The following is a 12945-nucleotide window of genomic DNA, read 5'->3' as shown; positions in this document are numbered from 1 at the left end:
CTCTGTGTTTTTTAACATTGGCTCTGCCACTTGTACACTGCGTGGGCTTGCACCAACTCATTTAAGCTTTCTCTCTGTTTTCTTTTCCCAACTGTATAATGGGAATAAGACATCCCTATCTAAAAGGTTATTGTGAGGAGTAATTACTATTTGTACAGCAGTTTAAAGACAGTGATACTCGTGATTATTCTTGTTTTGTTTTATTTGAAGCTTCTTTTCCTATTGATTTCCCCACACACACACACCTGTAGTAAATATTGACATTTTTTTCCCTCCGATTCTAATGGCCCTGACATAAGCCTATACTTACTCCACCTGCAGCAGATTGTTTGGCCCTAATTGGAGGAGAAATGTAGTTCTTTTAAAATAAATACATACTGTCATTTTTTTGCAGCAATGTGACTTTTATTCCTATGGGAGAATTGCTTTTCAGATTGGATAAGTAGGGAAGCCACAATAGGAAACTTGAGACATCTGTGCCCTCAGTAATGCCAGACAACAGAGAGCAGGGTTTTATACTCATGTGCTCATAGAAGTTGTTAGCTCAGTGAGCTGAGCTTTCACCTTGTCAAAATAGACCATGAAACCCAATTTGAAGCATTTGTTTAATTCAGAATTCAGCATAGACTAGCCCAGCACCTGACTTAACTAAAGTGACCCATATACCAAGGTTAAAAAGTACAGTAAGAGATGTTGGTTTATGAGATTAGATGGATACAAATTGCTCAAGAGGAAAAAAAAAGTTACAGGTGCAGTATATGCAGTTGCATCATAGAGAGTAGGGAACAGAATTGGCAGGTGAGAAGTTGAGAGGGATGCCTCCTTGTGAAAACTGAGAGGGTCCAGGCATCTCAGAGTAAAGCAGGACTATTGATTTAGGCAGAGCAATACAGAATTGGAATGATAGCTTAAGTTTGGATCAGTAAAGATGAGTAGAGGAGAAGATAATCCTATCAAAATTTAAGTCAGTGATGTGACCTCTGGGAAAGATGATGGACCATAAAAGGCCAAGAATATCTGTAAGGGAAAATAAATTAGAGATTGATCAGAGAGGTCATTAGCAACGATATTTAAAGTATTTCTAATGTTGCCAACTCTCACAATTTTATTGCAAGTCTTGTGATATTTCATTTCTTAAAACCCACCTGCTGGAATCAAAACAGTGCATGATAATCTCAGCTCCTGGTCATATTCCAATTTATTCATGATCATAATCAAAAAGGCTGACAAAGGAGGTGCTGTCGTCATCATGAATAAATTGGAATATGACCAGGAGGCTGCTAGACAGCTCTCTAACACCACATTCTACAGGCCATTATCCTCTGATCCCACTGAGGATTACCTAAAGAAACTACACCATCTGCTAAAAAAACTCCCTGACAAAGCACAGGAACAAATCCGTACAGACACATGCCTAGAACCCCGACCAGGGGTATTCTATTTGCTACCCAAGATCCATAAACCTGGATATCCTGGACGCCCCATCATCTCAGGCATTGGCACCCTAACATCAGGCTTGTCTGGTTATGTAGACTCTGTCCTAAGACCCTACGCTACCAGCACTCCCAGCTATCTTCGAGACACCACTGACTTCCTGAGGAAACTACAATCCATCGGTGATCTTCCAGAAAACACCATCCTGGCCACTATGGACGTAGAAGCCCTCTACACCAATATTCCACACAAAGATGGACTACAAGCTATCAGGAACAGTATCCCTGATAATGTCACAGCTAACCTGGTGGCTGAACTTTGTGATTTTGTCCTCACCCACAACTATTTCACATTTGGGGACAATATATACCTTCAAGTCAGCGGCACTGCTATGGGTACCCGCATGGCCCCACAATATGCCAACATTTTTATGGCTGACTTAGAACAACGCTTCCTTAGCTCTCGTCCCCTAACGCCCCTACTCTACTTGCGCTACATTGATGACATCTTCATCATCTGGACCCATGGAAAAGAAGCCCTTGAGGAATTTCACCATGATTTTAATAATTTCCATCCCACCATCAACCTCAGCCTAGATCAATCCACACAAGCGGTCCATTTCCTGGACACTACTGTGCTAATAAGCGATGGTCACATCAATACCACCCTATACCGGAAACCTACTGACCGCTACACTTACCTACATGCCTCCAGCTTCCATCCAGGACACACCACACGATCCATTGTCTACAGCCAAGCTCTAAGATATAACCGCATTTGCTCCAATCCCTCGGATAGAGACAAGCACCTACAAGATCTCTATCAAGCATTCTTAAAACTACAATACCCACCTGCTGAAGTGAAAAAACAGATTGACAGAGCCAGGCGAGTACCCAGAAGTCACCTCCTACAAGACAGGCCCAACAAAGAAAATAACAGAACACCACTAGCTGTCACCTTCAGCCCCCAACTAAAACCTCTCCAGCGCATCATCAGAGATCTACAACCTATCCTGAAAGATGATCCTTTACTCTCACAGATCTTGGGAGACAGACCTGTCCTCGCTTACAGACAACCCCCCAACCTAAAGCAAATACTCACCAGCAACCACACATCACTGAACAAAACCACTAACCCAGGAACCTATCCTTGTAACAAACCCCGATGCCAACTCTGTCCACATATCTATTCAAGTGACATCATCATAGGACCTAATCACATCAGCCATACCATCAGGGGCTCGTTCACCTGCACATCTACCAATGTGATATATGCCATCATGTGCCAGCAATGCCCCTCTGCCATGTACATTGGCCAAACCGGACAGTCTCTACGCAAAAGAATTAATGGACACAAATCTGACATCAGGAATCAAAATACTCAAAAACCAGTGGGAGAACACTTTAACCTGTCTGGTCATTCAGTGACAGACCTGCGGGTGGCTATATTACAACAGAAAAACTTCAAAAACAGACTCCAAAGAGAGACTGCAGAGCTAGAATTGATATGCAAACTAGACACAATCAACTCCGGTTTGAATAAGGACTGGGAATGGCTGAGCCATTACAAACGTTGACTATCTCCCCTTGTAAGTACTCTCACACTTCTTATCAAACTGTCTGTACTGGGCTATCTTGATTATCACTTCAAAAGTTTTTTTTTTTTTTTTTTTTTTTTTCTCTTAATTATTTGGCCTCTCAGAGTTGGTAAGACAACTCCCACCTGTTTATGCTCTCTGTATGTGTGTATATATATCTCCTCATTATATGTTCCATTCTATATGCATCCGAAGAAGTGGGCTGTAGTCCACGAAAGCTTATGCTCTAATAAATTTGTTAGTCTCTAAGGTGCCACAAGTACTCCTGTTCTTCTTTTTCTTAAAGGAAAATTCGCTCCTGGAGCCTTAATATTGCACCTGTGCTCCAGAACCATGTGCAGGAAGTTATTACTCACCACAATTCTCCCTGCAGGACAAGAGAAATGTTAAAGCTACAGAACTGTTCAGTGTGTGTGGAATGGGATGAACCAGAGAGGACACTGAAAATTGGATTTTATAGCCACTTTTGTCAATATATACTAGAGTGTTCAAAAAGATAACAAACACGGGAGGCTTTGAGGCGAGGAAAGAGTTCAGAGCTTTCAGCTGGGAAAAGCAGACTTACTTTATCTTCAAGTAGGTGTCCATATGCCAATAGAATCCCTATTAATTGTTTGGTCATTGATAATGGTGGGTTGGGGAAGAGGAGACTGCAGGATCTGAGGAGTTGCTGCAATGCAGATATTGACAGGTGTTCAGAGAAAAAGGATGGCAACAAAAAATTTTTTTTAAAGTGTTATCTACAAGTCAGCCCATAATTAATAGAATAAGCATCAGTGTTAGTGAATGCATCCAGATAGCAACCTCCCATGCTTACCCTTTGTGTGCTGTTGTTCTCCGGGAAAGAGGGGAACAGGGAGCAGTTATGCTATGAGAAGCTTTAAGCCAGGTATGATCACAGATCATCAGATCATACGTGGAACTACACCTCTACCCAGATATAACGCTGTCCTCGGGAGCCAAAAAATCTTACCACGCTATAGGTGAAACTGCATTATATCGAATTTGCTTTGATCCACCGGAGTGCGCAGCCCAGCCCCCCCGGAGTGCTACTTTACCGCGTTATAGCCGAATTTGTGTTATATCGGGTCGCATTATATCGGGGTAGAGGTGTACTTATTTGGAACCTCCAAATGTGTAAATAGATCAGGAATGTTTAGAAAGACGTGATTAGGTTTATTTCTGTTTATTTCTGATGGCTAGTGGATTTCTCTGTGCTAACCCCAAATGCTTTTGTTTTGCTGTAACCTTTAAAGTAGACCTCAAGAAGGTTATTCTTGATGTTTAATTTTTGTAAGTGAGTTTTTTAAATCTAGCAAAAGCCTAAATTCCAGATGTATTTTCTTTCTTTTTGTTTTAAAAACAGGATTGGATTTTTGATGTCCCAAGAGGTTTGTGCATGTTTTTTTAAATTAGCTGGTGACAACAGCTGATTTCTTTGTTTTCCTTTCTCAGCTCTTCCCCCGAGGAGGGTGAAAGGGCTTGAGAATTCCCAAGTGCGCCTTCCTGGATTTCAAAGGGGTTTTGCATTTGAGTGGTGACAGCGTTTACCAAGCAAAGGTCAGAGAAAAGCTGTAACCTTGGGAGTTTAATACAAGCCTGGAGTGGCCAGTATTCATTTTTAGAATCCTTGCGGGCCCCCACCTTCTGCAGTCTTAACTGCCCGAGTGGGGAATCAGCCTTGACACACCCTGTGACAATGTTTAGATGTTTAAGGCCAGAAGAGACCTTATGATCCTCTAATCTGACCTCAGCATGACTCAGGCCATAGAATTTCACCCAGTAATTCATGCATCAATCCCTATAATTTATGCTGTAATTCAAACATCTATTTTTAGGAGATATTCAATCTTTAGAGTACAGATGACGAATAATCCACCACTTTGCTTGGTAAATTGTTTCAATGGTAAATTCTTATTCCAAATTGAATTTGTCTAACTTCAACTTCTAACCATTGGATTTTATCTAGCTGCTAAAAGAGCCCTTTACTATCAGATGTGTTCTGCTCCTGTAGGTACTTATAGGCCATTATGAAGTCACTTCTTAACCTTCTTTTAGATTAACTAAATTGACTGACCTCCTTAAGTCTATCACTGTAAGACATATTTTCCAGTCTGCAAATCATTCATGTGGCTTATAATGAGACAGCAGAAGTAGTGGCATATGTGGAGTGTGATCCATGGAGAAAGTACTACACACAGTGAATGAATTTAAAAAATAATTGTACCAATATTGTTTAATATGGTACTTGTCTACCATAAGTGTATAGCCCACCAGATAGCTGTATTTAGGCACAGTACAAACAATGATTTTCTTATATAGTCAAATTAACGTAGTAAAGAAACCTAGAAAACTGTTAACATCTTTCAGTTTTAGTAATCTTAATGTTACTTGTAATGATAGACGATAACTGTTCAGCCAGAAATAGGTTTGTCAAGGTATGTCTTTAAATATGCAGTCTTGATATTTCATCAATATAGGGTATCTTTAAAGCATATTTGAATTAAATGCACCATTATTTTGTCAGCATTGCAGTTCTCCTTTTGGCTTGATTTCTCAGATATCTTCTGACACCTCTTAAATTTGAGAGAGCATGGGGGTGAGGCAGTATCTTTTATTGGATCAATTTCTGAAAGCTTGTCTTTTACCAACAGAAGTTGGTGCAATAAAAGATATTACCACACCTATCTTATCTCTCTACTATCCTGGGACCAACACTGCTACAATAACACTGTACAAATCTTAAATTTGGCAAAGGATAAAATTTTATTCCAGGAGCAAAATATAGATCTAGAATGGATCAGTCTGAAAACGGGTTGTTCCCTCTCACCACCACCACCCCCCATCATTCCCTCCTTTGTTTGTTCATTGCAGAAGGTGAAGGAGATGCACAAAGAAACCCAACTGAACAAGCTGGGGAGACCCAGGGGGAAGCAGCGAAACAAGAAAGCTGACGTCCAACTTTGACCGACAGGAGCAGCTGCTGGATGTTTTCAGACTGCAGGAGTTTACTGGAACAAATTTGTTTCCATGAGCAAGCTGGTGGAAAAGAAAATGGATGCGTTTCACTGCTGGAACCTGCTCAACATAATGCTAAAAATGGGGATGCAGACTGTGACAGCAGACAGAATTTGTTCTACCTCTGTCATTAGCAATGGTTGAAACATTACTAATTGTGGGACATTGTCATCGGATGAATCTTTTCATAACAACCACTTGATGGGAATGCTTGTAGAAAGTAGAACAAAGTAGATAATTCTTGTAGCAAATGGTCTTTGAACCATCAGAGGATTTAATTGTGTTCTGTGGCAAAGGTTTGAGTGATCCTCAGAGTTTAAAATTCTCTGGCCAAAGTGATCACCTAGTAAAAGAACTATATAGAAAGCACTGGTTTTAGAACTCTGCATCTGTGATTTACAGCTCTGTTATTTACAATGTTTTGTATTGTACAACTTATAAGCTCCACCCTGCCCTGTCTCAAATGCTTATGAAGAATATTTCTGTTACTGTGAATTTTTCTACCACTTGTTTGAAAGGGCTGTTTTTTTGCATAATGTGGTGGTTTGCACATGACAAATTAAAATGTCAACCGCTAAATTGATTATGCCTAAAACTATTGACTCATCAGCACTCCAATTTATTACTAGATGAGCCTTCAGAGTGATTCACTAATGTGAATATTCCCTCAGTTGGGTATGTTTTGTGTCTGTGGTACAAGTCAGCCACTTGACTGTAGTTAATTGCAGATCAGGGATTCGAGCTGAATCTTTACATTTTGTTTTTTCCCAGTATTTTTTCTCTGATTTATTAATCTTTCTCTGGGCTTTTTTTTAATAAAATAAAGTCCAATCATTTTATTATTGTTGTTTTAGAGTAAACATATAACCTGTATGGTTTGAAAAACATTGATTTGAAAATAATGAAGCCAGTGGTGCTGATGAAGCTGTGGTTCCTGCTGTTAAACCTAGCTCTTGTCTACATGAGAGAAATTGACCAGCCTGGCTGTTCCAGAACAACCATTCTGGAATAACTATTCTGATATAATTGAAGCTATTCTGGAATAACTCCCCTCTGTGGACTTTCGATTCTAGAATGAAAGCGATTTTATTCCAAAATAACTCCTTTGCTTTTCTGAGAAGATTATTTATTTATTTTGGAATAAAGTCACTGTGATTCCAGAATAATGTGTCCACCTGTGTAAATTACTTTGGAATAACTATTCTAGAATAAGGTGTTCTGTAATAGCTATGATGGTCAATTTCCCCTGGGCAAAAAAGGCCATAGATCTACACTAGTGCTTAGTCTTGGAGCAATCCCATGTCTCCCTGATCTAGGTGAGTGAGAAGGATGACTACTACTGTGGCAACTGCATGGGCACCAATCACAGAGTAAAAAGAAGAGAAGCCTTTTTTTTTTTTTTAATTAATAGACAGTGATGTCATTTTTTTTCCTTTGGTTTCGAATGTTATGCACTTTTTAATGTTTGTAAATTCTTACTAATTACTAGTGTGATTGCTTTCTGGTATATTAGTCATCAGTTAATGAAACATTCTTTACTGTTATGCCATGGCTGTTGTTTCTACAATATGTATCATGATACTTGTCACATGAAATTTTTTGTGAGATGTGTAAACTCTCTGATCAGTATTATGAGCTCATTTATTAGTGTTAATAAATAACAAACCAGCAGTTTGCCTGTGGTTCATTAGCACAAACTGGCCCCTTTTACCTCTTGTTGTCTGGAAGTTGGATACCTAGCTGTCAAACTCATAGCATTCCTGGTGCCTGCAGGAATAGCCTGTTTCCTTTCAAGCTAACTGCTGATAAACTCACACTAATTGTGCCATGATTGGTTTCCCTTGGAGTCCCTTTGAAGGAAACTAAATTGTTGTTCAAAAGTTTCCCTTCACTTCTGCATCAGGACTTGACATTCGGGGGGAGGGACGATGACACATGATTTTCCACTGTGGCATGAAACAATTAATGTCATCCCAGCACTAACAGTGCAAAGAAGTAAGACTCTAGTCCCCAACAAATCATTTTGCTATTCCCTTCCTCCGGATTTACAGCTCTGTTGGATGTTTGCCAGGAAAATGCCATTGAGAAGGAGTACCAACAGGAATAAATACAATGCATTAGCCCAAGTGTTTGTCCTTGCTTATTTTCTCAATTTTTTCCCCATCTCAGTATGTTTTCCTTCTTCAGTCTCCTATTTCATGGACTAGAATTCCATTTTCTCCTTCCATCTCTAACTAGTATTTGTTCTTTCCCCTGTATTTATTCCCATCTTTCTGTGCTTCCTACTCTCCTCTTAAGGGAAAAATGGTACCTTTCTTGTTTTTCTAAGAACCTATTTGTGCTGCTTCTACACTGAGATGGCACTTTACTCTGTTTTATAGCAAGAATTCTACATATAAGTTGCTTGTCTCCCTAGCATCAGAGAACCTCAGTTCAAGTTACCACTTAACTTGAAGAAGGGTGGCAGAATTGTGCCCTAAATATGCAATTTTGTCCCTTCTTGGCTGTCTCTAAATCCCCACTGCCCCATCCTCTGTCCTTTACCTTTCCTATGCCTTATTGTCTCTTCTCTTGTGGGAAAAGTCCTGGAGAGTTTAGGAGATTTAACCCAATATGATTCTATAGAAATTACTCTAAAAACCTATAGGATGTAACTAACATGGACTTAATAGGGTGACTTATATTCTGTAGAAAGGCTACAACTGTTCGGGTGGGCTACTCCATGGGCTCTTCTTTCATAGTGTTCCCTTATCCCCTCACATTTCTGTCCTTCATACTCTTCCCCATATTGTCTTCCTTGGTCCTATTAACAAATGGAAAACTACATTTAGTGGTGGCTGAGGTTGCAGCAGGACGCGATGTAGCTACCAAAACCTTCAAAGCATGGAAATAAGAAATTAAGGGAAATGCTTGTGCATTCCTTTCCACCTTCATCTTGCCTGTGCTATTGATAACACACTCTATAAGGCCTTCACTTCCATCTCCAACAGCTACCAGAAAAGCAGTAAGAACCTTTATTTCATCAAACTTGCACTCTGTCAAATCTTAGCAATGATCCTTGAATGCTTTTAAATCAACAGATCAGCAAATCTGACTTTCACACATTCTATGCATCTGAGTAGTTGTGCCATAAGTATGCCAGCAGCACTGTTGCAGGCAATGGGAAGGTGGAAAGGATTTCCTCTAACTAATTTCCAATGTTTTAAGTTTGAGTGGAGGAAGTATGTTCTGCTACATAGGACACATCTCAGGGTGTTTTAGATTTCTTGCAAAAGAAGAACAAAGGAAAAATGCCCAAAAGGGGTGATTTTAAAACACTTTAATCTCATGGTATCAATTCACTTTTCATCAAACCAGCATGAAAATACTGCTCAAAGTTTCTATTCTATATTTTCGTGTTTGCCATTTCAACGAGACTGTTCAAAATGAAGGCTTAAAGCTCCTGTTAAAGCTGAGCTCTGTAACACAGCATTAACTATGGTGCAGTCACTGTTTCACCTTAACAGTGTCCCATGTGTTCTGCCTCCCTTGCCTGGGTATGCTGCATTAAGGTTTCTGGCCCTTTTTTGCTCCCTTGTTCTGTTCTATTATGTTCTCCCAGGGCCGCCCCAAGCAAAAAAAAAAAAAAAGCCACGATCGGCAGTGGCAATTGGGGGAAAAAAAAAAAGCCGCGATCAGCGGTAGCAGTTCAGCGGCAGGTCCTTCGCTCCTAGAGGGAGTGAGGGACCTGCTGCCCCTGAATTGCTGCAGGTGCCGCCCCTCTCCCTTGGCCACCCCAAGCACCTGCTTGTTAAGCTGGTGCCTGGAGCCAGCCCTGTGTTCTCCTTTCTGGCTGTAATTTTGTTTTTTCCATGATTCCCCCCATCTCCCTCTGAAATAGGAAACTGATGCATTGGTAGAGATGGGGGCTGGATGACTCGATTGGTCTCTTTTTAACTGATTCTCCACCTTCTTTGGAGTGGGAGGAGAATGCTGTACCTCCTCCTTCCTATGGCCTGTACACCAGGAGACATGCTTTGAAGTATCCCGACAGGGTGTGGATATGAAAGAGCTGGGACTCAAGGGAGTATGAGGTCAAGTAATACAGATGCTGCTGTGGCCACCAAAGAGCACACACCAGCAGCTGGTAGGAAGGCAGTGCCTCTTTATGGTATCTGTATTAGGACCCTCTGCAGAAAATTATATTCCCCAGAGGCATAGTGTATAGACAGTGTGACAGACTGACAACACCATGTAGTATCCTGAACTAAACTTAAAGAATTAAGATAAAGTTTAGTGAGGTAAGTTAGCCCTTATTGAATAAGGCAGTTGTTCTCAACCAGGGGTACGTGTGTCCCTGGGGGTGCACAGAGGTCTTCCAAGAGGTAAATCAACTTATCTAGATATTTGCCTAGTTTTACAACAGGCTACATAGAAAGCACTAGTGAAGCCAGTGTAAACAAAAATTTCACACAATGACTTTATACTGCTCTATATATTATACACTGAAATGTAAGTACAATATTTATGTTCCAGTTGATTTATTTTAGAATGTTATGGTTAAAAATGAGAAAGTAAGCGATGTTTCAGTAATAGTGTGACACTTGTATTTTTATATCTGATTGTGTAGTTTTAAGTGAGGTGAAACTTGGGGGTACACAAGACAGATTAGACTTGAGAGCAACTGGTATAAGGGTTAACACCTTTAGGGTACATTGTATTAAAAATGCAATTGTGTATGTGTATGCACCTTCTCGGGGGGCAGAGAAGAGAGAAGATGCTAATAAACTTCCTCCATTATCACCCTCTGGGGGGTGGGGGGGAGGAGTAGCTCAGTGGTTTGAGCATTGGCATGCTAAACCCACTTTCTTTGGCATGGTCTGGTTAGGAACTCATCTCAGGATTAGGATGATGAAGGTTTAGGGTCACAGGAGATTGAGGCTACTGAAGTAAAATGCCACTGTCAGTTCTCTTCCATCTTTTCCCCCGAAGTCTCTTTAAGGACCCAAAAAGAGAGTGATGGTGGAATAGCTCATGTCATTTGTCCACCAGTTAGGCCTAATATACATTTATTTGGTTCATTAATTTCTGGTCCACATCTTTTTTTTACCAAGCAACATTTCAACACAGTCCTTAAGATATGAGCAGGACTTTTTGTTTTGAACTAGTTCAATCTGTCTCCCTTATCTATCTTTTCCCATCAACACTTGTTATAGGTTACTGTGACATTTTATGAAGTTTCATATACTTCTTACTTCTGAGCTCACAATGAGAGTGAATTTGTAGGCCAATCACCACAGCAGGCCCCTTAAGACTGAGCCAAAGCTCTGACAAACTTGTAACTGCAAAGAAACCCCTAGGCTGATGTAATGTCCACTAAGCTTATTAGCATGTAGGTTCTTTTATGGGTTTAATGTTTTCTCTGTAGTGCTTTTTACCTTAAGAATAAAGTAGGAACTTGCCTAGGAAGTAACTTACAACTGGTGAAAAAAATCACTCAATCAGTCTGAGGGGAAAGCAAGCAGACAGACTGTCTTTGCTAGTCAGCAGGGAGAGAAACAGGTTTCCACCCAGAAAGGCAACAGGTGGGGAGCTGCAAGTTGAGGGTGGGTGCCCTTGCTGAACCCCTGAGGGGAAATACAGATGCAGTTGCCCTGAACTGTGACAGGGACATGGCAATGTTGGGGTGAGGGGACACCTTACATGACCTAGCTGATATATGGACCTCAGACTAGCTCTAGGTTTAACCATAACTGTGATGTGTTCCATAAGAAAAGCCTCACTTCCTTGCAGTGCATCGTGCTACTGCTGTTGAAGAATGAGACTGTGGCTAGATACTCTTAAATGCTCAGGTTTTAATTAGAACAAGAATATGCTGTAAATTAGAATTGTAGTTGGAAACTTTTCTTCAATTCCTGCATGCTTGCCAACTAAATACCAAACAATCCTGTTTGCCTTCATCCTGAATTTAAAAAAAAACAAAAACAAAATTAAAAAAACAGACTTTGGTCAGGTGATTCTAAATAAAAAAAAGGAAAAATTAAAATGACAGATGGCAAAAGTGTGTAATACATATTCCACTTATGTTTATTCATGTTAATTGCTACAACTATCTTGCTGTACATATTGAGGGTCATGTAAATAGCAATATTCAAACAAAACAGAACTATGGGATAGTGCATTAATAAGAGCTGTTGTACATGACCATCTTTCACAGGATCTTACAACAGCTGTTCGAACAGGAATCTAATCTCTAAATTAACTAATATAATTAGTTAATTTAAATAAAAAATAATTAAACATAAAGGTTGAAAATAGTACAGCTCTGTGGTGGCACCAGCATCTTTTGGAAGCAGCAACACTTGGTCCTTTTGCAGTATGTTCTATGCACATGGTGGAAAGATGGGGTGGGGAAAAGGAAAGGCTACTCAGGGCTTGTCTACACTACTGCGCGGGGTCAATCTAAGATACGCAACTTCAGCTACATGAATAGCGTAGCTGAAGTCGATGTACTTAGATCTGCTTACCGCAGTGAAGACACCGCAGTAAGTAGACAGCTGATGCTCTGTCAACTCCACTTGCGCTTCTCATTCTGGTGGAGTACCAGAGTCAACAGGAGAGCGTTCAGTGGTTGATTTATTGCATCTATACTAGATGTGATAAATCAACCCCCGCTGGATCGACCGCTGCCCGCCAGTCCGGTGGGTAGTGTAGACAAGCCCACAGGGACATTAGGCCCTGCCCATTGAGAGCTTTGCAAATGAGTATCAGGATTTTAACCTATTTGTTATGCAGGTGAGAGGTAGTGGGGCTATCAGATGGATGTGCTCTGGACAGCCTGTGTGTGTTAGCCAGGGCTTACTCCACTGTGCATCAGTTAGAGTTTCTTTAGCATCTGAATGGACTCCCATTGCACT

The 12945-nt window shown here is 40.5% G+C and overlaps 1 protein-coding gene across 1 annotated transcript in view; it reads left to right on the top strand.

Annotated features, from left to right (window-relative positions):
- PKIA (cAMP-dependent protein kinase inhibitor alpha) overlaps positions 1 to 7720 on the top strand; it is a 59920-nt gene extending 52200 nt beyond the window's left edge. The window contains exon 3 of the mRNA XM_054020138.1: positions 5906 to 7720. Coding sequence (XP_053876113.1) covers positions 5906 to 5985 — 80 coding nt within the window. The 3' untranslated portion in view covers positions 5986 to 7720. The remainder of the gene's footprint in view (positions 1 to 5905) is intronic.
- Positions 7721 to 12945: the final 5225 nt, after the last annotated feature.

The sequence above is a fragment of the Malaclemys terrapin genome, chromosome 2 (assembly GCF_027887155.1).
Source record: "Malaclemys terrapin pileata isolate rMalTer1 chromosome 2, rMalTer1.hap1, whole genome shotgun sequence".
NCBI classification, from domain to species: domain Eukaryota; kingdom Metazoa; phylum Chordata; order Testudines; family Emydidae; genus Malaclemys; species Malaclemys terrapin.
Note: the sequence above shows the minus strand (reverse complement) of the source record. Positions and strands in the feature narration are given on the sequence as shown.